The following is a 20,945-nucleotide window of genomic DNA, read 5'->3' as shown; positions in this document are numbered from 1 at the left end:
CCTCCCAGATCTCTGTCTCCAGTTCTCATCCCAGTCCTTCACATCACTCAAGTTACGCGTTTACTCTACAGAAGAACTGCCCAACTGCTCGTGGCCACACATGGCTGCTTCTCCTTCTTTTCAAATACTCTTTTTTTCCTTTCTCCACTCTTAACCTTCTACCCAAGCTCAGGATTGCTTTTAGAAAAATTCTGATATATGGCATTGAAAAAAAGAATGAAAGGAAGGAAAAATCCCTATTCTGTTTTCAAACCAATTTGATAATCCATGTGGCATATTTGCTCTCTCATTGCTCCTGTCTCAGCTTTCTCCACGTATTCTGGAAACACAGACTTTACCTTATCTCTGACCCAGTGGTAGGCTGTGTTTTTTTAAGTTTCTTATTATTTAATGGACATATTCTTCTCCTGCCTTTGCAACTGCAGTGGCAGTGAACTTAAAACAACTCGATTACATGGTGAGAAAGGGCAGAACAGGTATGCCTGTGTTATGAATGTGATTCTGGAGCTTTCCAGTCCATTGATCTTGCCACAAGCAGTCCCTTGGGGATGACAGCTGGAACAAGGGACAGTGAGGTATTTTTCAGATAGTTCAAGGATTTTGCAGGATGGCTTTGTATAGCTTGGATAAAGCTTTCCCATGTTTCTATAGCTCACCCTGCCACCTGCAGGGCCTGATCATTTGTTTATTGGAAAGCACTTGAAGTATACTGGCCAGAGATGCTGGAGCCCCAGACGGAGCCTGGGGAAACAGAGATTCAATTTGTGGCTTCCTGGTGGTCTCAGACAAATCACTTAATCTCTGAGCTTTATTCTTCCCATCTTGAAAAGGAAGATAACAGTTTTTGTTCTGTTTCAGTAAAGCACTTTGGGGTCATTCACATCACCTAACTTCAGGAACCTAATTTAAGCTTGGCTCCTGCTCTTGTCGAAGAACTCTCATTCACACCTTGGAAAAGCCTCTCTCTTTCCGCTGTCTATATAAAGAGAAATTAGGAGGTTAGCCTCCTAATTTAAGTATGTAAGCTAGCTGCTTGCAGACAGGTGGATGACTATCCTTTTTTAAGATCTATAGATGAGGAAAACTACAGCTAGACATTATTATAAGGATGACTTCACCATGATTCTCTATCAGGAAACCCTCAAAATGAGTGGTAGCCTTCCCAAAAATTAGGTGTTGCTAAAGATTTTGAATTTCAGAGTTATTGATTTTAAAGATATCATTTGAAAAAAATGCAGAAGCGTAATATAAAGATTTGTCAAAGGCTGCAAAAAATCAAAAAGAAAAAGTTGCTTCTATAGATTTCAGCAGCCATAAAATTTAAAATCCAATACAACTATTTCAGTGATAAAGTTAAGCGTAACACCATCTCTACACTTTAATCTCACACCTAAATAGTTTTTGTATTTTGTTACAGTTTAAGTGGAAAGAAAGCACACATAATCAATATTAGATTTAAAAGAACTTTTTGAAAATGCTGCAGCTGTAGTAAATAGTTGAAGCGATTATGGGTAAAACAGTTTTTAACTAATGAACTGAAAAGGAACTGGTAGGATTACTGAAATCTTGTCACAGTGTGTTCCTTTTCTACAATAAAAAGCCACAGTAAGAAGAAATGCACTAAAAGGTGTTCCAACCATAACAGATGGCACATTACTTGTGGATTATATTTATTTCATTTGCTGCTTATAATGAAGTTAATATGTACCCGTATGTCACTTTAAAAGGTCTCATTTCTATTTAAACTTCACGCATATATCTTGCTTCTGATTTATATCTCAAATTCTGTAATGAAATATCAACTGAACAAAAAATGTAAGATGCTAGATAGTGCTCATAGATTAGAATAATGGAATCATTACCTTAGCCCACACAACTGTAAATGATAAACAGTGCAATCTAAATTTCAAACAACTTCTAAATGGCCCTATTAATCACTATAAATAACAGTGCAGTTGGCCTTCTTTTCCCCTTCAAATCACCTTACGTAAATCTAAATAAAATCTAAAAAGAAAAAAGGGGTTATCATCAAATTCACACAAGAATGGAAGAGAATTTCTACAAAGAATTCTTTTGGCTGGTATAAATTGTGTAGCAGTGTTTCAAAAGCCATATGAGTCTGGAACTGACGGATGCATTTCACTCCCATGCCTGTGAAACTGGCAGATGACATACCACATATTTGCTTGCATAACACCATCGATTTTTTCCTTCCCAGATTCTGCTTTAAAAAAAATCCATAGCATAACCATTACGTGTGTCTATTCTAAAATTGCAGTACAATCTGTTGCTTGTTATAGGTCAGGTGATGAGGTTGTGGCGTGACACCTGCACAGAAATGCAATTCCTGGAGCCTCAGTTTTGTTCTTGAATGGGGGCAAGGGGAAGAAGGAGAGGTAGGAAAATGGTTGTTTCCTTCAAGTCTGTTTTTATTTACCGAATGAAGCAGCAAGCTATTCAGGTCTTCTGAGCTGTTATCTTGTTCCATAAAACACAGGAAAATGCTGCCTGTTGAGGCAGAAAGAGAGAAGACCAAGGCAGGACCACAGATACATGAAGTCACTCAAAGATCTGGGGAAGCCTTAAACATCCCTGGCGCTCTCAACTTAGTTCAAACAACACAACCCAGTATCAGAGTCATGCAGCCCAAGTTTATGTGATCCTGGTTATGTTTCAGTGTGCTTAGGAAGGGAGGGGAGAAAGAAAGGTAAGATGGTCTCCGTGCCCAAACCTTACCTTCTGACCCACAGAACAACGGGAAAGGAGACAGTCTGAAAAAAGACTGAGCACTGAAAAACACTAATTTTACTGGTATAAAAGAATATAATACATATAAGGAGTATGGGAAGTGCTTTCTGAGGAAATAATTAACTTGAGGGGGCTTATCAGTTCGTACTCTCCGTCATCCCGGTGGTACAGGGGGTGTGTTTGCAGGGAATTATGATTCTACCTTCACATTTGAAAGTATAGAAATTAATAAGGCTTCATTTACTACTCTTTCTTTATAGCTTTTGAAAAAACACACCTTTTGTATAGCTATCCTTAATTTTGCCTTCTTATAATTTGCAAGGCGAAGTAGCAGTAATGTAGATGAACCAATGCATTGAAATAGCAGATAGACATGGAGAAAGTAAAAGAAAATACCCCAGGTATGTGTCCTACTCCCTGCATTTGGAAATTACCATAGATTATGCAGTTCCATGGACAGGTTACTTCATGTATTTTACCGCCTCCACAGTCAATCAAGGTATAATAATCCCGCAGACTCAGAATCTCTCCTCCTTCCAGTTAACCTAAATATATTAAGGGAAGGAACTGTGCTACTTGAGAAAATGAGCCACAAGGCAAAACACAGAGCAAAACTATGTTACAGCCTTGTTGCTACAAGTGAATTCATGCCATCAAATCCTCTCTCCTGACTGGAGCTGTTAATTCGGGTACAAGGTAGATCTGGGGCAGCAGGAGGGTCTCAAGTTTGCAACATGCCAGGCCTGCCAGCTGCCTGTCATCTCCACACCCTATTCCCACCTCACCTTCGCACCTTCAGCAGAAGTGCAGGGAAGGTGTTCAGCTGCAGAGGTCACACACACGATTCAGTGCTCCCCAAGCCCGCCCAGTCACAAAATGATGCTGGGCTGAATGGGAAGGGGAGTGCTGCCAATCTGGTAGTTGTTTTTGTCACTTGTGGTGTTGTTTTTAAGCATACAAGGAGACCCAGAATTTTAGATGACTGCCACTTGGTACTAGTTCTCTGTTAGCTTGAGAGCTAATAGCTTTTCTTTCAAAATTTTAAAATAAACGGCCAAAGGAGCAGAGAGGGGATAGCAGTAGAGGTTTCAGAAGCTACACTAGATAATTTGTAATGGTTAAACTAGGGAGAGATAATATTAATGTTTTACCTGGAAAACTTCTGGCTTGTCTTCAAATATCCTGGCAATGTATTTGTAGTCAGCATAAGCCCAATATTTGGAGTACTCGTAACAACTGAATGGTCCAGAGAGACAAGAAGGCTGCCCACAACTCCAAGCCAAAAACTCTTCAAGTGTAGCCTTCACATAGCTACATCTGGTTTCAAACTGGGGAACTAGAGCAACAAAACAAAACCCAAATATTACATGAGCATTTTGCACAGAACCAGTAAAAATAATATGTAGTTTCTCTCTCAGCTCTGGTTAAATGCAACATGAGATACGAAGTGGGACTAGGTGGCTTGAATCTGGTCAAGAAAATGGTTCTTATCACCTAACTCGTAATTAAAGTCTGAGACTATTGCTTTTTCATTAAGGTTTAAGTGAATGGCTGTTACCCTGAACTTGCTGCAAGGTAAAACCACACCAACAGTTACTGTTGTTCATGTGCAAAGCACCTTTCAGCACAGTAACTCAATAATACGCCCAAGTTCCCTAAACAACTGTTGAGAGACTCTGTCTGACTCTGTCTTTGCTTCATCTCCCTTCTTAAGTGTGAGCTGCAAATGTGCACACAAGTATTTGTGTACCTTTTATTTTGTCTCCGGGATTCATGTAGATGGACATGTTCGTCTTTACCTTTCCCTAAAACAATAATCAAATCAGTACAGTAATGCGTAGGAAGCAAATTATGGAGCCGCACGTCTGTCAATGATCCATCTAAAATGCTGTGTATCCTTATTTTTCATTTGGGACTGACAAAAGCATATTATGGTGTTCCTTGGCAGACATAAAAAGTATTTACCAGCAGTGTTTTGCTCCCATCATGCTTTGGTCAGGCTGACTGATACAGCCTTTCAGCTCAAGGTCAGGTCACTCGGAAGGCCTACAAGATAACCCACATCACAGCGTACTTTAATTGTGGTTAATCAGAGATCTTCATTTCCCACAGCCGCTAATTGTGCCAGCTTCACAGTGACTTATCTAATGTTTAAAAAAAATACTACTTTACTATAACTACTACTGGGAAAAAATTACTGCAGCCTGCATGAATGACAATGACAGAGCTGCAATTTAACCTTGTGTAACTTGCATAGAGCTGCTCAGAAATGGGATCCTTTCACTGTTGTGCAGCAGCAGCTCTTCATTCTGTACTGCTCTCATTTTGTTATCGCAGCAATTCCCATAGAGTCTCATACATTTGTTCTTATTCCCTTTGGGTGGGAGAACAGCTTTTACAAACCTTTATCACTATCATTTTGCCATTTTCCATTTTAGTAGCCTAGGTGCTGGTTCTCCTTCCCCTCACTATCAAATTCATTAACTAAAAATGTCAGATAAGCCCCACTATTCAGCAATCAGTAACCTGGGTCTGTGCGGTAAAAGGGCTCCCTACCTAAGAACTGCATACAAGACATATAAATCACATGCAATAACCAAAAACCCCTATATCTGATTCCCCGTCTGTGTTGCAGTCCAATGCCCCCTCCTGATACCCAGTCATTAATGCAATGCACATCATTTTACTAAAAGATGGTCTGATGGAAAAATTAGATAAAATGTACAAGCACTACTGAAGGTGGCTCAATATCTGTATTATTTTGATAAGAACAAAGAGTGCTTAGGACACTGCCTATTTTCCAAGATAACTCAGGAGGAAGTGTTTTAAAGGCAAGAAATATGCTCTTTCTACCTCACAGTGTATTTGACTCTGAGTTTCATTTAAAAAAATCCAACTATGAAAGGCAAGACTACATCCTAGGATACGGTCTCCTCAGGGCAGGGTTCTTGGTTTAATTTATAACTTGTTCAGTACCAAGGTGTGGGTGCTTACAGAAAAATAAATAGTAATAAAAAATGCATTTGGGCAATCTAGACAGATTGCTTAGATGGATTTGTAGACTGCAACTAGAGTGAAAATGTTAGCAATGGGCAGCTGAAAGCAAGAACATTATTAACCAGTTTGCTAATACTTAATGAGTAAAAGCTGAAGGTGTTTTGTAATTGATAAATTGTAGATTGAGCTACGAAAGTCTAACGTAAGCTACTAGTGCTGTCTGATGACATGGTATCTGAAGGCATGACAGTCCTCCCCTCTCCCACAATGCTGCAGACTGAAACAGGAGAGAGTGAGTGCTTTTTGGAGGAAGCAGCGCCCCTCCTTAGTTAAGGTCTGGTCCTGACAAACACCAAATTCTGTTCTACTCAGAAAGACAGTGTTTGCAATGTATACTAAGGGAAATGTACAAAAAAAGGATAATAGCCTTAGAAAATACCCTAAAGCTCCAGTAAGAATGCAAGTGAAATGCCTCCTCCATTTCTTTAAACTTGAAAGAAAACCAAATGTCTGTTCACAGCTGCTGGGGACTTAAAATTATTTAGATGAATAATCCAAGCAAGGAATAGCCATTTAATACTATAACAAGGCGCAGGCACACTCACAAACCAAAACACTGGCCATCCACATCCAACTCCAATAACCACCTCAAATCTCAGCTTTATGTGACATTTATTCAGCGTATGGTATTTGTACTGTATTTTCAGACTCTTATTCAGCTACTGAGTCTATAGCCACCTTTGCAGTCCCTCTCTACATCAAACCTCAGAGGCTTGAATTTTTTCGCTGTCCTTAGTGGTAGAACGTCTTGGGCAGATGTCCAAGTTGCAGCCCTGCATTTCTGACAGCATCAGCTCTATCTCCAAGAAAAATTTCCTCCAGAGGTCTTGTGACTCGTAACTGATCAGCATGACAACCTCTTGCTCTTTCCAGCTTCTTCACAGTAAACTCATTGTTTATTCATTTTACTACACAACTGGAGAAAATAGTCAAATAAGAAACATCTGCATACAGAAGTCACTTTTGTGTAAGCTTTCTTTTTCCTTTCAACCTGGAGAAGAGGAGGCTGAGCGGAGACCTTGCCGCTCTATACAACTACCTGAAAGGGGGTTGCAGAGAGGTGGCTGTTGGTCTCTTCTCCCAAGTGACTAGCGACAGGACAAGAGGAAACAGCCTCAAGTTGTGCCAGGGGAGTTTCAGGCTGGATGTTAGGAAAAATTTCTTTACTGAGAGAGTGGTGAAGCATTGGAACAGGCTGCCCAGGGAGGTGGTGGAGTCACCATCACTGGAGGTGTTCAAGAACATGTGGATGTGGCATTGTGGGGCATGGTTTAGTGGGCATGGTGGTGTTGGGTTGATGGTTGGACTTGATGATCTTACAGGTCCTTTCCAACCTTAATGATTCTGTGATTCTGTAATTAATTACTGGTGTGCTCCAGGTAGCCATCAGACAGATGGGCTATAATGCTGCATTTTCTCTGCCAGAAACTCAACTTCCATAGCTGCTCCCCACCCTTTACCTCACCTCAGAAAAATAAATCTTTTGGTGGGGCTGGAACTAGATGGATAGGGATTTCCTGATTAGTAGCAACTTCATTGTTCTTGTAATGAACGCTGGTACTCTCTCTGGAGGTGTCTCTGTCAATGCTTAATCCTCTGATTGCATTTTTTCCCCTTTTATGGACACATACTGTTTAACTTTTGTAATCAGACAGAATACTATCAAACACATAAACTTAGGTAGGTACAAATAATTCACACAAATAATACTGCTAGCTCCCATGTTTTCCATGTTTCAAATGTACCTTCCACATCCATATGCCTCAGGAAGTTCCAAACTAGCAAGAAAAGCAAATATAAAATCCAAGCAACTCCCACCAAGTTGCCTCATTTGCAGTTCTCACTTTTTTCTATTAAGGCATCTGCAGTTTGGGAATCCACCCCCAAGGCTGCAGATGTGGCACTAAAGAAATATGAGAAGTTGTCATAGTAAGAGGTCTCAAATTACTTAGGATCTTAGAGATGAACCTTATGGCTTTAATCATCTCAGAAACTCTTGAGACAGTCATTTCAGTGTGACGCCAAAATATACCCACAAGCAGGGGAACAGTTTCTTTCTTGCATATGCTTCCAACTCAGTGGCAGGAGTGGTCCCATCTAGTCTTAAGGCAATGAATCTATTGTAAAAATGGGAGGAATATTCAGAGACATCAATACAATTTTATTTGTACTCTCCTGTTGCTTTCTCTAACCACATTACTGCCTCCGTTTCATCTGGGAAAGTTAGCATGACTGATAAGAAAGAGAGGCCCTCATTGAAAAACAAGGTTAAGCACACAAGAGTGAGATCAACCATCTTCCAAATGACAGTGGCACATGAGATGTATTACGTTATTTCAGACTCTGAGATGGCTAACGGCTTCACTAATATATCCTTACAATGTAAATTTTTTATCGCATCACAGGTCTCATCCAGTTACAATATAACCCCTGAAGGATCTACCCATCTTCTTGAAGACATTTCTAGCTCACATTAGCATATAATGGAGGTTCCTGGAGACAAACCGACTACTGCCTAGGGATTGATGCCTTTATGAACAAGCAAAATACAGGTAGATGCAACTTCAAGATACAAATTCCAATTTAAATCCACTCTATATCCCTAGTGACTACAAGTTATTGTTAAGTGATGACTCTAATCTACTTAGTTGGTAGCATCAATCCATCACTTCGCTACATAACACTCCATCAATCCCATCAGAAGCTTTCCCAGCTGGAACACCCATTCAGTTCTCAAAAAGTGCCTACTAATTAATGGAGACTAAGACCAAAACTATCCTTTTACCTGGTAAGCCTTGCATATTACAACTGAGATATATTAACAAGGTATCAAGGAAAATGTCCTATATATGCAACTTCCTCCCTACTGGCAATAGGATGCCTTTTACGTGTAGCGCAAGAACTGGCTGATACCTCATCGAACTATAGAGATATTACTGTGAAGATGTGCACCAACGTATTAGTTCTACACCTCAGTTATCCCATCTGTAGAAAGTGAATAAGTAACATCTGTTTTCCCGGGAATGGCATAGGAATTATTAATCCATGCTGGCAAAATGCTTTGAAATCTTGAAATGCCAAGCATTTTCCCTATAATGCTTCTTTCTGTTTCATCACTTCTCTTGCAAAAATTGAACATGAAATAATATGGTCAGTAACACAGTGTTGTTAAGTAAGATAATGTGATGTAATCCTACCACTTCCATACAAACTGGCAGACCCTCATCTGGAGTCTTTGTGCAGACCCTGTATTCCAGGAAAGAGGTGGTCCAACTGAAGAAGATTAGAAGAGTACAGAAAGAATAGCTAGGTGCGGCCTAAAAACCAATGATTTATACTGAACATTTTTTAAAAACTGAGTTTGTCTGGTGTAGGGAAAAAAAAAAAAGGTTGCAGGGAGACAAGATACTTTAGGCAAAAGGGAGAAAGTGCACAGCAAAATGTATTTTGGTATGTGGTTAGGAGGTCAAAGGATGTACACAGCATGAATAAAGCAATGAATAACCTGTAAAGTGGCTAGCAGATTGCCACCTTGGAGCACGTTTCCTGTATCTTCCTTCCCTGGTATGAAACTCTGTCCATGGATAGACTATGACTAGTATTGTGTGGCTAAAGACCAAAATGCAGTTGCAGTATTTAAAATCAAGTGCAAAAACTGTCTTTCTCCCATGGCGTGTTCCTAGATGCCTGAGTTAATCTGGAGGGTTAGAGGTGAGATTATTGTACCGGTGTCAAGTAATTTCCTGAACGCTTTATACTTCCATAGCATCTTCCATCACAGGACTTTAAAATATTGAAAATGACTACGGTCTTATAAAACCTCTGAGACGAAGGTGAGAATTATCACCGTTATCCAGATTAAAAAAAACCAAGATAGACGAGTTAATTGGCTAATTTTTTAACGCCCTCAGGTTTGTGGATATGGAAGCTCAGCTCACATGAACATCTGAATCATGTAGAAGACCAGGACCAACCACACATACTACAAAGCAAGGAAAGAAAATGGAGATGCTTGATTATCATATGTTAACGTTACTCACCAGAATTCCTACTGAGAATAAACACACAAGAAAGAAAAAGGAGAGTTCCACTGTTGGCCAAACTCAATGCCCTAAAAGCAAAACCTGTGGTGAAAAGTAATACATTAGAGAGTGAACAGTGATAATGGAGAGGCAGAGGATTGCAGAACCTAAAAAAGAGAGTTGTGACATGTAACAACAGTCCACCTCAGTCTCACCTAAATCCACTGTCTTCAGACCTAGCCTAAACTGGATTGTCTTCCCATCCAACACCGCAGAAAGGTATTTTGCATTCCAGCACAGGGCTGGCCAGTCACCAACCATGTTACAGAAGACTGCAGGTTGCTGTAGAGACATCACAATTTCCTTGGCTTTCCCAGGAGTAAATGGTTTGACATCTTCACCTATGTAAGGAAAAAAAACAGCTGTAGAGAGATGATTTATGATACATGAAGTGTTACCTATCATCTCCCACAGCATAGGAAACATCAAGAACTAACATCTCCTTTGTTTATGGTTGATTTATTATATTTGTAGATTTTTAAAGTTAAATTTCTATTGCAAACACAGAAAGACTATTCCCACAAAAAATTAAAAGTTTAAACTAGTGTATCACCACACAAAATGTAAAAAAAAATAAATTGAAAATAGGCATGTGTTTAGACTTTTCACTTGTAGTTTAGGCAATAAAGCACTGTAGCCAAACTGTTTAGAATTAGGCTAACAATAAAAAAACCTTATGAATAATGGCCAGAGTTTAGAGAACATAAATTTTATGAGCAATAGTCTTTCTGTATTGGATTATTTCCAAGAAGTGTAGAACATTGTCAGAAATAGCAAACCAGGTTCCTACACATTTGATTTAAACCAAGAAACAGTAGCGTAACCAAACCACCCAGGTATTTTTGAAGCATTTTAAAATTCCTTTTCATCTACAAAATTTTAGGACAAGGAAATTGTGCCAATCCGAGAACTAAACTAACCCAAGATTTCCACTTACTCCTTTGCTGTTTAGGGATTTATATGCCCCACTGAAACTGTCAAGCTGAAATGCTGGCAACCTTGAATAAACTCAGCCCTTTCAGAACAACTTTTCTTTAGGGACATATGGAGAAGGAAAACCTGATTTTTTTTTTTTTAAATAACATAACAGCTTCATAGAGCTGAAGCAGTGGACTACAACTCCAGACCATAAAAATATCCATTCATTATTTTAACCTCTGTTGAAGTTAACTCATCCAGAATTTGTATCTATATAATGCCTAAGACTTAACACACCTAATCAATACGTATGCTTCCCCATGACTCCTAGCAGCTCATTTAAAACAAACAAACCAATTCATTCACTCTATTTAGGGGTCAAATTATGGTCTGGCAGGCACAACGGGTTAAATAAATACAGGAGAAGAAAATTCCCTTTATTGATGGGTGCTAATTTTGCCTCTCGCTCCTCCCCATGTGTGGGTGGTGGGACAGGTAGTGGAGAACCAGCCAGTCCCGCACGGGGCAGCCCAGCGGTACCAGCTGGGGGAAACACAGAAGATGACCCACTAAGAACAAGGCCACCAAGGAAGGTTTTTCAGGATTGTTTCAAACATAACAGTTTAAAATAAATATATGAATGCTGAAGTGCGAATGGCAGGAATAAGAGGAGCCCTGTGCATGCTGTATGCCAAATCTCTTTGGAAACTTTTGTGAGTCGCCCTTCTTTCGGCAGGGTCTATACTCCAGCACAGCTGTACTTTTTAGCCTTCTAAATTAACCTGCTGTCTTCACACAGATTCAGTGGGAGGTATCAGGGCTGGGGTTTCGTACAGTCAAGGGGTCCCTTCTCCCATGGACTTCCAGGGAAACTGAATCCTCCTCTCCTTTCACCCATGAAAACTCCATCTTGAAGCTTTAAAACTAAAGACTTCTGCAATTTTATCTTCACAGAACATAAAATTTTTAAATGGCTTCCCTTTCGTAAGGCAGATGACAGGAGGCAATGTGGGTCTTGGTTTGTTTTCCACGTTTCCTCTCATATGCAGAGCAACACTTGACAGGATGGTGTTGCTGTGACACAGAGATGTCTACAACACTTGGCCTTCAGTCTCACGCTCCAGCAACTTGCACAATCAGGACATAAGGAAGCCTCATGGGGACCGTATGTCTTACCATATGGTCTTCACTACCCCGGAAGGAGGCTCTGGGGGTTTCCGAGCAATAGGTTAGCATACCTAGAGGGACTAAGTCCAGAGAAGGCAGAAAGACCATCTGCAGACACAGCGGCACTTGCTGGTGTAGCTCCCAGGAGCTGGCTGTAGGCACGGCAAGAGGCTAAAGCTTAGCATGGTTTTTTGCAGTAATGGTATTCAAAGACTAAAGACAAGACTCAGTCCAGATCTGAACACTCCCAGAAGGTTTTATAAAACTTCTTCCCTCTCTAACAGATGCAATTATAATACTGTACAGAAGCAACCTTCACGATGCGAGAGCTTGCTGGCCTTACATACCTTTCAGATTTTCCAACTCGTAAAATTGAAATTATTTCTGCTTAGACTAAGTTTATCACCGCATGGCTGTCTTTTCAACTACTCAATTGTTTTTGTTTTAAGGGCATTACATTTACCTATTTTAGAGGATACAGATCCAAAGAAATGCAAGAAATTGGTGGCACTTTCTTGGAGGATTTTGTAAAGCTGAGTTTTATTGCAAAAGCTTCAGGTTTATCCTGAAACTTCAGTCAACAGTTGGGATGTGCTAGAAAAGCAGAAATTTTACTGGGAGAGACAGGAAGGCTCACTGAAGCCAACTGTTGATTCTGTGTGGCTTTCTAATGTGATTTCCACATGCATATTGTGCTTTTGAAAGGTGTGGTTTTAGCCACAGTGAATATACAGTGGGAAGTGCAGAGCTCAAGCTACTGGGCGAGTTTGTATCAATGCCAAACAAAAAAACCACAATTAGACTAAATAGCCTCTCCTCTACTGAACGTTAGCTGAAGGTTTTTTTTCATGTCACCACGTTTTACTCAGTTGTAAACCTATTTCCCTATACATTTGAGAAACAATAAAAGAGGACAGTCTGCCTTAGTGAGATGCTAATCACTCCTATCTTCAAACAGTATTAAAATAATTGTTAAATGAGCTTATATCTTTTCCTGATACAGATAAACACATACAATAAATGATATAATCAGCAGTGAAGTTTGAAACATTTCAGAAAATATTAAAGCATTAGATAAATGAACATTAGGGTTTTTTGCAAAGACAAATGGGGATTCTTGCCAATTTTGTGGGAAGAATCTTTTAAGTGTCTTGATACAGTTTTATGTATTCCTTGGTGACAACAGCAGTCAGCTGAACATAATTCTTTCCCCATAATATTTGTCACGCATATCTATGTGCCTGTTAGAGAAAAGGCATGCAATAAAAGGTAAGAATCATATACTACATCAAATAGATATTATGATAATTTGGAGAACTCTGCTCATGACCAATAGAGATTCCTGATGGAACTAAATACTGTAGGAGTGGCAAAACGTAATTAAAAGACATATCTGAAGATATCTCTTGAAAGAGAGATTAGCAGAAAAATTTCTAATTTAAAATAATAATAATCCTTTCCTTAGTTATTGTTATCATAGCTTCACAAAGACCTCATCAGCTGCGCTCTTGCTTCTCAGTAATTCCTAACCTGAAATTGATGGCAATTGATTCCTAGGCAAAACCTGAGGTTGTATAGCATATATAAGGGCATACAGTTTGGACACAGATGCTTATAAATAAAAGGTGTATAAATAAAATGTGTTGCAAAGAAACAAAATGTCCATGGCACATCTTGGGCATTAGATATCAAATTCCTAGGGGAGATCAGGCAGCAGAAGAGAATAGAAATGCATATTCCCTTTGAAAAGAAAAGCTCTGTTGGAGTCTTCGTTTTCTCAGTTGTACTCTGATCCAAAAGAGAAAAGGAATACTGTTAAATTAGTTCTTTCTATCGGGCTCAACAAGCGATGTGGCTTCACAGTACAAAAGGGAGCAGGAATAATTTGTCTCATGTTTTGACTTTACACAAGGCATGTATAGAATCCAACCAGGAACCGAAAAACGAAACCAAGTTTTGTAACTGTGACAGCTTATATAATTGGTGAAAAACGTAGGTGTTCTTTAGAAAGGTAACACACTGCGAACTAGAGATCTTCCAATTAAAAAAACAAAGCTCTCCAATCGTCTTTACATAAAGTGTTGTCAAATATGAAGACTCATCCAGACTTCAGCATTGAGGGCAGGTAAAAGAAAAGCGATGAATTGGCTAAGTACTTTCCAGTAGACTTTGTGCTTCTAAGAGAGAAAATAATTTAATGTTTCTGATTAAAAATTTTTCTAAATAACTGAGTGGGGTTTGGGAATAATGAATTTAGCACAGCAGGCAGTCTGACAAAAAGTGGACTTGATCAAAGTTGTTCAGAAGTTAAATGTACTGTCATTAAAAAGCTAAATGTACTGTCATTCATTTAAAATGATTTCGCAAATTAGAAGAGTTCATTAGTGTGTGGTAGTTGGCTTCTGCCAAAACACCCTGCTGCTTAAATATGAGATTTAATTGAGAGGTATTAAAATTATTTTATAAAAGAGGGAGTACAAGGAAATCCTGGTAACATATTTGGTATGAGCATCGTCAAATTTTTTTTCTTGCAAATCTGTAATGCTTCATTACCCTTTTTTCTTTTAAAAAAATATAAAAAGTTAAAAGAAAAATTTGGCATTTTGAATACACTAATACAGAGCAGCCAGGTCACTCAGAAAATCAACTAACCTCCAAAACTATCCAACAACCAGGAGTGAGAAAAGAGAAGTTATGAGGGAGGATGGGGAAACTCCCCAAACCAATGAGAAGTGACTTCCTTTGGAGGTCAGACTTAATGATTTCATAATACATTAACTCTGTAAATCAAAAAACAACTTTAAATAATCTGCATGTGATTACAACGTTATGCACTATGATCAACTTACTCTGGGCAAACAGAATGCATCTAAATATACATGAGTAGTTTTCAGGACATACCACATGAACAACTAGGTATTACTTCCTCACCAGTTATTGCTGTTACTATTATTTTTTACTCCAGGAGTGTCAATACTGCAGATGCAGCCTAGCCAGGCGGCATCTAATCTAGATTTGCATAGATATTTGGGCTACCGAAGGATAGTTAGTAGTTGCACGGAGCCTCTCAGGTTAGACCGGTCAAATGCAACTTTGCACTGGTAAGAGTGGCACCCGAAGCTTACTCAGGTAGCCTGAAGTCAACACACCCTTCCTTGCCCTCCGTGTCTGCTGCCATGGAAGGAGGGTGTCAAAAGAAAAGAAAGAGGCCAAAAGAGGAATTTGTAGTTGCACTTACTTTCCAGTCCTGCTGCAGCAGGATTGAGCATCTTACAGTTTTTCTTACAGTAAGTCTGAGTGACTCAAGACATGAAGTAAGATAAGAGTGTGGGCTATGCCCTCAAACCTCAGACTGTCCTTCCAATAAAGAAAAGGAAATAGCTGCCAGACTTCTTAGGGGTGGAGTAAGAGCTTGAGCCCAGAACACAGCACTGGGAGGGACTTCCCGTCCTTGCTCTAAATGACAGCATGTCATCTCAAGCATACATTTATGAAGTTTCTTCCTAAATCCCCTAGGGCTCTTCCTAGAAAGCTCTTCCTGAACCCCTGGCCAGCTTCTGCCTGTTGTCTCTTCTCCTCCCATCCTGTAGTGCACTTTTAGAAAGCAGTTGTGTCGGTTTTCAGCTAACTAACTGAATGTTGAATGACCTCACCTCCTCTGGTCTCCTCTAGTAGAAGAAATGCTTTCTTTTTCCTCCTTGTCCTTACAGCTCCTGCCTGCATCTTCTGCCATTTGAAATAGCCCCTTCCTCTCCCACCCCTCCAAACCCAGGAAAATTAGGATATGTACAACTGACAGAAGTCATACTAAATGTATTTCCAATGAACTTTGTACACTTCTTGTTGGCAAAATTGCTGAAAGCAAAGTGAAACACAATGAAATTGCAGCACGTGTTGGATAAATGGCATTTAATTTTCTTTTGAAGGAAAAGTCTATAGTCTTTAACCAAAACCTTCCATCAAGATATAAAAGAGTTTCTCCAAAGGACAGAGTGTTCTTCCGAAAGCTAGGCTGCTACAATTCCACCTTCCTGTCTGCTTGGGGTGTAAATTACACCCACCTGCTGCTGAGGAAATTTAGTCGCAAAGCCATTTCTTCCTAATAAATACCCCACCGGCACTGATACACCTTTCTCACATTTTCTAATAGATGGGAAAATTAATACAAAACTTAATACTACTATAATGTTATGATTTGAAAGTAAGGGAACTGGCACATCAGGGAACTAACCTCTATATTTCTAAAAAAAAAAGAATTTCTTCGTGTTGTAAGTAAAGTTTGTTTCTACTCCTTTTTCTGTTCCTTGTTAGTAGTAAATATGTATGCACTACTCTAAAACTGATGAATGCACTGTATAAAATTCACTGTCAAAAACTGGAACCATTTATGACTTTATTGTTGTCCTAACCTGCAAACTTGACTGACAAGAACTTCAAAATGACACCAGCCAAAAAATCTAACTCTTCTAAAATACACCATTTTCCCATAAGCTAAGGTAGTAAATAGTCAATAATAGTCAATAGTATTCTAAAAATATGTTTTTTCCCATAAGCCATTGTAATAAATAATCAGTAATACAACTGAGCCTTTTGAATTTGATCCACAAAGGGGTTACAATGGAAGTATACAAGACTTTGTTCGTTGTTATAATATAAGAACTACCAAGTTCTTCTAATTTAATTTTTAACCTTAACATTTCATTAATGTTAGTTCTGGTTTTTAATATAAATATTAAACATAAAAGAAACTCTGTTTTTACTGAGAAAGCATAGTCTTGTTACATAGAAGCTTATCTTTCACAACTTTATAATACAACAAGCTGCTGCTAGTGGTGTCAACATATCTTTACCATCTTGCCTCCAGAGATTTTCTTTCTCTTTTCTTTTTCAAATAACAACTGCCTGCAAAGTTTCTTTATCTGTAAACACCAAAAGCTAAATATCAGAAAGGATCAAGAACTCTGTAGGCCCAAATCTCCACTCAGATGTGCATGAACTCTTGTTCTAATCAGCTACACCTGCTTTTCTGGAGACTGAAGGTGACCTTTAATTTTAGAAGAAACCATGACAGTGCTGCTGCTTTGAATTTTGGAAGCTTCTTGCGATATGCAAAATTTACCAAAACTCAGTGTTTGTCAACCTATTAGTATATCAGGAAAAGTCCTTTTAGTAGAGGAGTTTCAATATTTTCAGATTCCTTTTCAATATTAATGTCACTATGTCAACCATTGACTAATTCAATATTAGTATTAGAAGCAATAACGTCTTCTATATCCAGTCTTCAAAAGCACATGGTACTTAGAAATTTAAGATAACCCCCTGAACATCAGCAAAACAACAAAATTACAAAAGGTTAAAGTTGCACTTTTATACCAAGACATCCAAACTACCTTACCATCTCTCTTGTTTAAATACGACAATAGAAATCAAAACCTCGTGCTACCCTATCTACTCCAAAGAATCTCACTGTGTCTGTGATCACAAAGCATAGAATAATTTAATCTTAAATCATATATGCCCCTGTTCAGAAAAGCACACACAGAGAAATAATCAATTTAGCCTCTTCTTTCTATACAGAATTACATGATAGAGAGTCACATTTCCAAACAGAAAAACAACATTTTGTGAGCATTATGTCTTCAATATGGATCTGATCCCAAACACCTACCCAGACAATCAGGGCTTCAGAAGACTCATTTGCAGAGCACACAGCATAACTATTGTTTGACAGCCAAGCGTGACTAGCTGGACCAATAGAAACAAACTCCCTAATGCCTACATCATTAATTATATCAGAGCAATAATTAAGTTATTCCTTGCTGCTTCGATGTAAGACAATAGGAGAACAATGACAAAGTCTGATCAGAAATGAGAAACACATTCACCGGAGACACAATGGACAGACCAGGATCGGAGCAATATGATTAGGTCTTCTTGCTGGCATCAGAGACAGTGAGATCTACACTGAGGCAGTCCCAGCCCAAGGAGACAGGTGGAGACTTTCACCCTGTATTCCCAACTCAAGCCTAATATCCTCGTGTGACTCAGTTCATTTCCATCATTCTCAGGTTTTTGGGAAGACAGGAAACCATCAATCTTTGAAACGGGATTTCCCTAACATAACTTCGGTATGCAAAATACTCTATTGATGTTGTTTGCAATTACTTGCACATGGTGGCCCTGAATAAAATGTAAGAACATAGGGACCCCATAGTCTGCTGAGGTTGGAGCTCCAATATAACATCCCTAAAATTCCTAAGATACTGAGCCTGAAGGCTGTCTAAGTGAGTTAGGGAAGCAGCCATCAAAATGAGCTTGGATGAAAGACATCAGGCAGCTTCCACCTTCCCTTCAAAGAAGATACAATCATCACCTATATGTTCATCGTTAAGCAGGTGATGAATGGCAGAACAAGCAGACATGGAGTACAAAATGCTTTAAATGTACTCAAAGGCCAAGTCAGGTCTGACTTTTGCATATTCCTTTTGAGAGCTACAAGGAATCTGGTGAGATGTCTTTCATTGGCCAACCACAAAGACAGACTCCACAAAAGAAAGGAGCTACCCCACGACTCCCTAAAGGACCCTGCAATGGGCTCTGGCTCATCACAAACCTAGAATCATCTCCACTACAATGGTCACTTTGCAATGTGGATATACACAGCCTGCAATCAAAAGACATAAATGAATGCCCACTGGATAACATTGATATTTGAATTTAAGAATAAAACTGTTCAGCTTTCATAAGCTGAAGGTGTATCTGTATTTTTGTTTCTTGTTGATACTAGAAAAAAGGAAGCACTATAAAACCTTTTTCTTCCTGAAGTACAAAGAAATCCTTGTACAACGTTATAGCAGGAAGCCTATCTACCTCTCAATAAAAAAGAAAGGCAAGAAAAGATGCTGAAAGGTACAGAATGCACAGACTGGAAGGTGCCTAAACCAAGCCCAAAACAGAGCAGATCCCAAACAACGTGTTCTAAGTAACTAAAAGGAACGGGATGTCAAAACCTGATGAGGGAAGAAAGAGATTTGCTCATACCTCACAGCCTCACCTTCAAAGGTGGTGTTCAAGACGGGATGTAAAGAAGAGAACCATTACAGCTCCCTGCTACACTAGTGCTGTTTATGGCAGCTCTGAAACTACATTGTCACAACTCCTGCTGAAGTCTAGAAGTTGAGGGAAATCTCTGGAAAACAGGCCTCTTTTTGGATGCTGGAAGGAATATTCAGAATTGGCTAAATGCCCCTTTTGAATCTTTGAATGAATTTTGGGTCCTGCCCATTTTGTGCCAAAATGCTTCTAGCATTCGCAGGGTATGCAATGAACTGCTACTTGTCAGGTTGCAAGATACGAGTTGACACAAGAAAATACAAAGATCGTACACATGATGTTAGGAGTTGTTGCGAGAGAGGTGTAAGAAACAAGGGGATGCTGAAGTTCATCGAATCTCTCTGAATAAAGTCACATGGAGAGTAAATCTCAAAAACCTGATGACTGGAGAGAGCAAATGACACTTCCTAATACGTTAGGAACTGGAGGTTGCACCATGGGGGGGATACTCTCCTGGACTGCTCAGCTCAACCATTACATGATAGGTGTATTTAAGCTGAATTAGACTCTCCAGATGCCTCAAGGTTATAACAAACCTGCCAAAGCCTTCAGTTTATCTTAATAAGCCAGGCTTAAATCAGTACAGTCTAGGTGCCAACTCATAAGCACATCAGCCACGCCTGCCTCAGGGGTGGGATGAGCATTTGGCAGCAGTAACAGCTTCAGCCATATAATTTTTATCCATCACCACTAGTCAATCAGAGCTCCAGGCCACCAACTCCTCCTAAGATGAATTCTAGAAGGTTTTAGGCTGGACACAGGCAGATAGGCATGAATACGGTGACACAACCACCTTGAGAGCTTTTAGGTTAGAAACGGAGGCACCTACCAATGGATACACTACTGTGGTGGGGCAGTTAGTAACTGGATGGGCTTCTGTATCACAGTTTTGGATCTAGGCGCCGTTAAGTCCACGCAAGTCCTGCTATAGACGTGAAAGTTCTGGGCCAGGTGAAAAAATAACCTTTCCACCTGCCTGAATATATGTGCACTTCATCTAATAATATTCAAATCTCTTTAGCTACATTATAATGAGGTTAAAGCAAGAAAAGATTTCCCCACCCCAAGTATTACAAATGTCAGTAATGAGAACAGTAAAAATGTCACCACACGGAGGAAAGAGTGAAATTAGCATATTTAGAGAAGTATTATACCCATGAGTGAAATAACGCAATCAGCTAGCTGCAAGATAACGCTAATTTGGTTTCCAACAGTTTATCAACAATGCATTCCTCCTTTACATTAACAAATTTAAATGGTACCATATCCTGCAAACAAGAATAATTCACACAGAATATTACACTGTGTTAATTAAATAGCTAGAATAGAAAAGGTCAGGCCATGACTGAAAGATGTGCATATGGGTTGTGAAGCTATGAAAAGATGGAGCAATTTCAAATCAAGCAATTAAAATAAATTATTTAAATCATGATTAAGTCAATAGTAGATAACCCTAGATTTTCTGAGCCTGTTTTGACAGCTCCTTTCTTTTGTTGCTGTTTCTCAGAAATTTCTCTTTCTCGCTGACCCACGCAAGAGTCAAAATATCTTTAAACCCATCATAAGATGAGGTGGCTTGGATAAATTATCAAAGAGTTATCCTGCCTGTATTCAAGCGTTCATTTCACTATGCAGGTATTAAGAGGCAAGAGGCAAGTTTTGCCGTTAAAGGACACTGCAAAGCCCCACTTGCCTTATTTCTGGATGGGTTTCCTGCCACTAGAACAACCAAGAAACCCCTACAATTACTCCAGTTAATTGAAAAATGTTCAAAGAGAGAAATATTTTTTCACTTTGTTTACTTCTGCAAATGACAGCACTTTGTCTTTGGCACAATGCCACCGAATCAATTATATTATA

At 39.2% G+C, this 20,945-nt stretch overlaps 1 protein-coding gene across 1 annotated transcript in view; it reads right to left on the bottom strand.

Annotated features, from left to right (window-relative positions):
• HSPBAP1 (HSPB1 associated protein 1) overlaps positions 1-20,945 on the bottom strand; it is a 37,717-nt gene that overhangs the window by 15,350 nt on the left and 1,422 nt on the right. Inside the window, exons 2-3 of the mRNA XM_059820520.1 lie at positions 10,043-10,228; positions 3,900-4,084 (exon numbers count right to left, since the gene is read on the bottom strand). Coding sequence (XP_059676503.1) covers positions 3,900-4,084; positions 10,043-10,228 — 371 coding nt within the window. The remainder of the gene's footprint in view (positions 1-3,899; positions 4,085-10,042; positions 10,229-20,945) is intronic.

The sequence above is a fragment of the Gavia stellata genome, chromosome 8, assembly GCF_030936135.1.
Source record: "Gavia stellata isolate bGavSte3 chromosome 8, bGavSte3.hap2, whole genome shotgun sequence".
Taxonomy (NCBI): domain Eukaryota; kingdom Metazoa; phylum Chordata; class Aves; order Gaviiformes; family Gaviidae; genus Gavia; species Gavia stellata.
The sequence above is the reverse complement of the archived record's forward strand: the minus strand, read 5'-3'. Positions and strand labels throughout refer to the sequence as shown.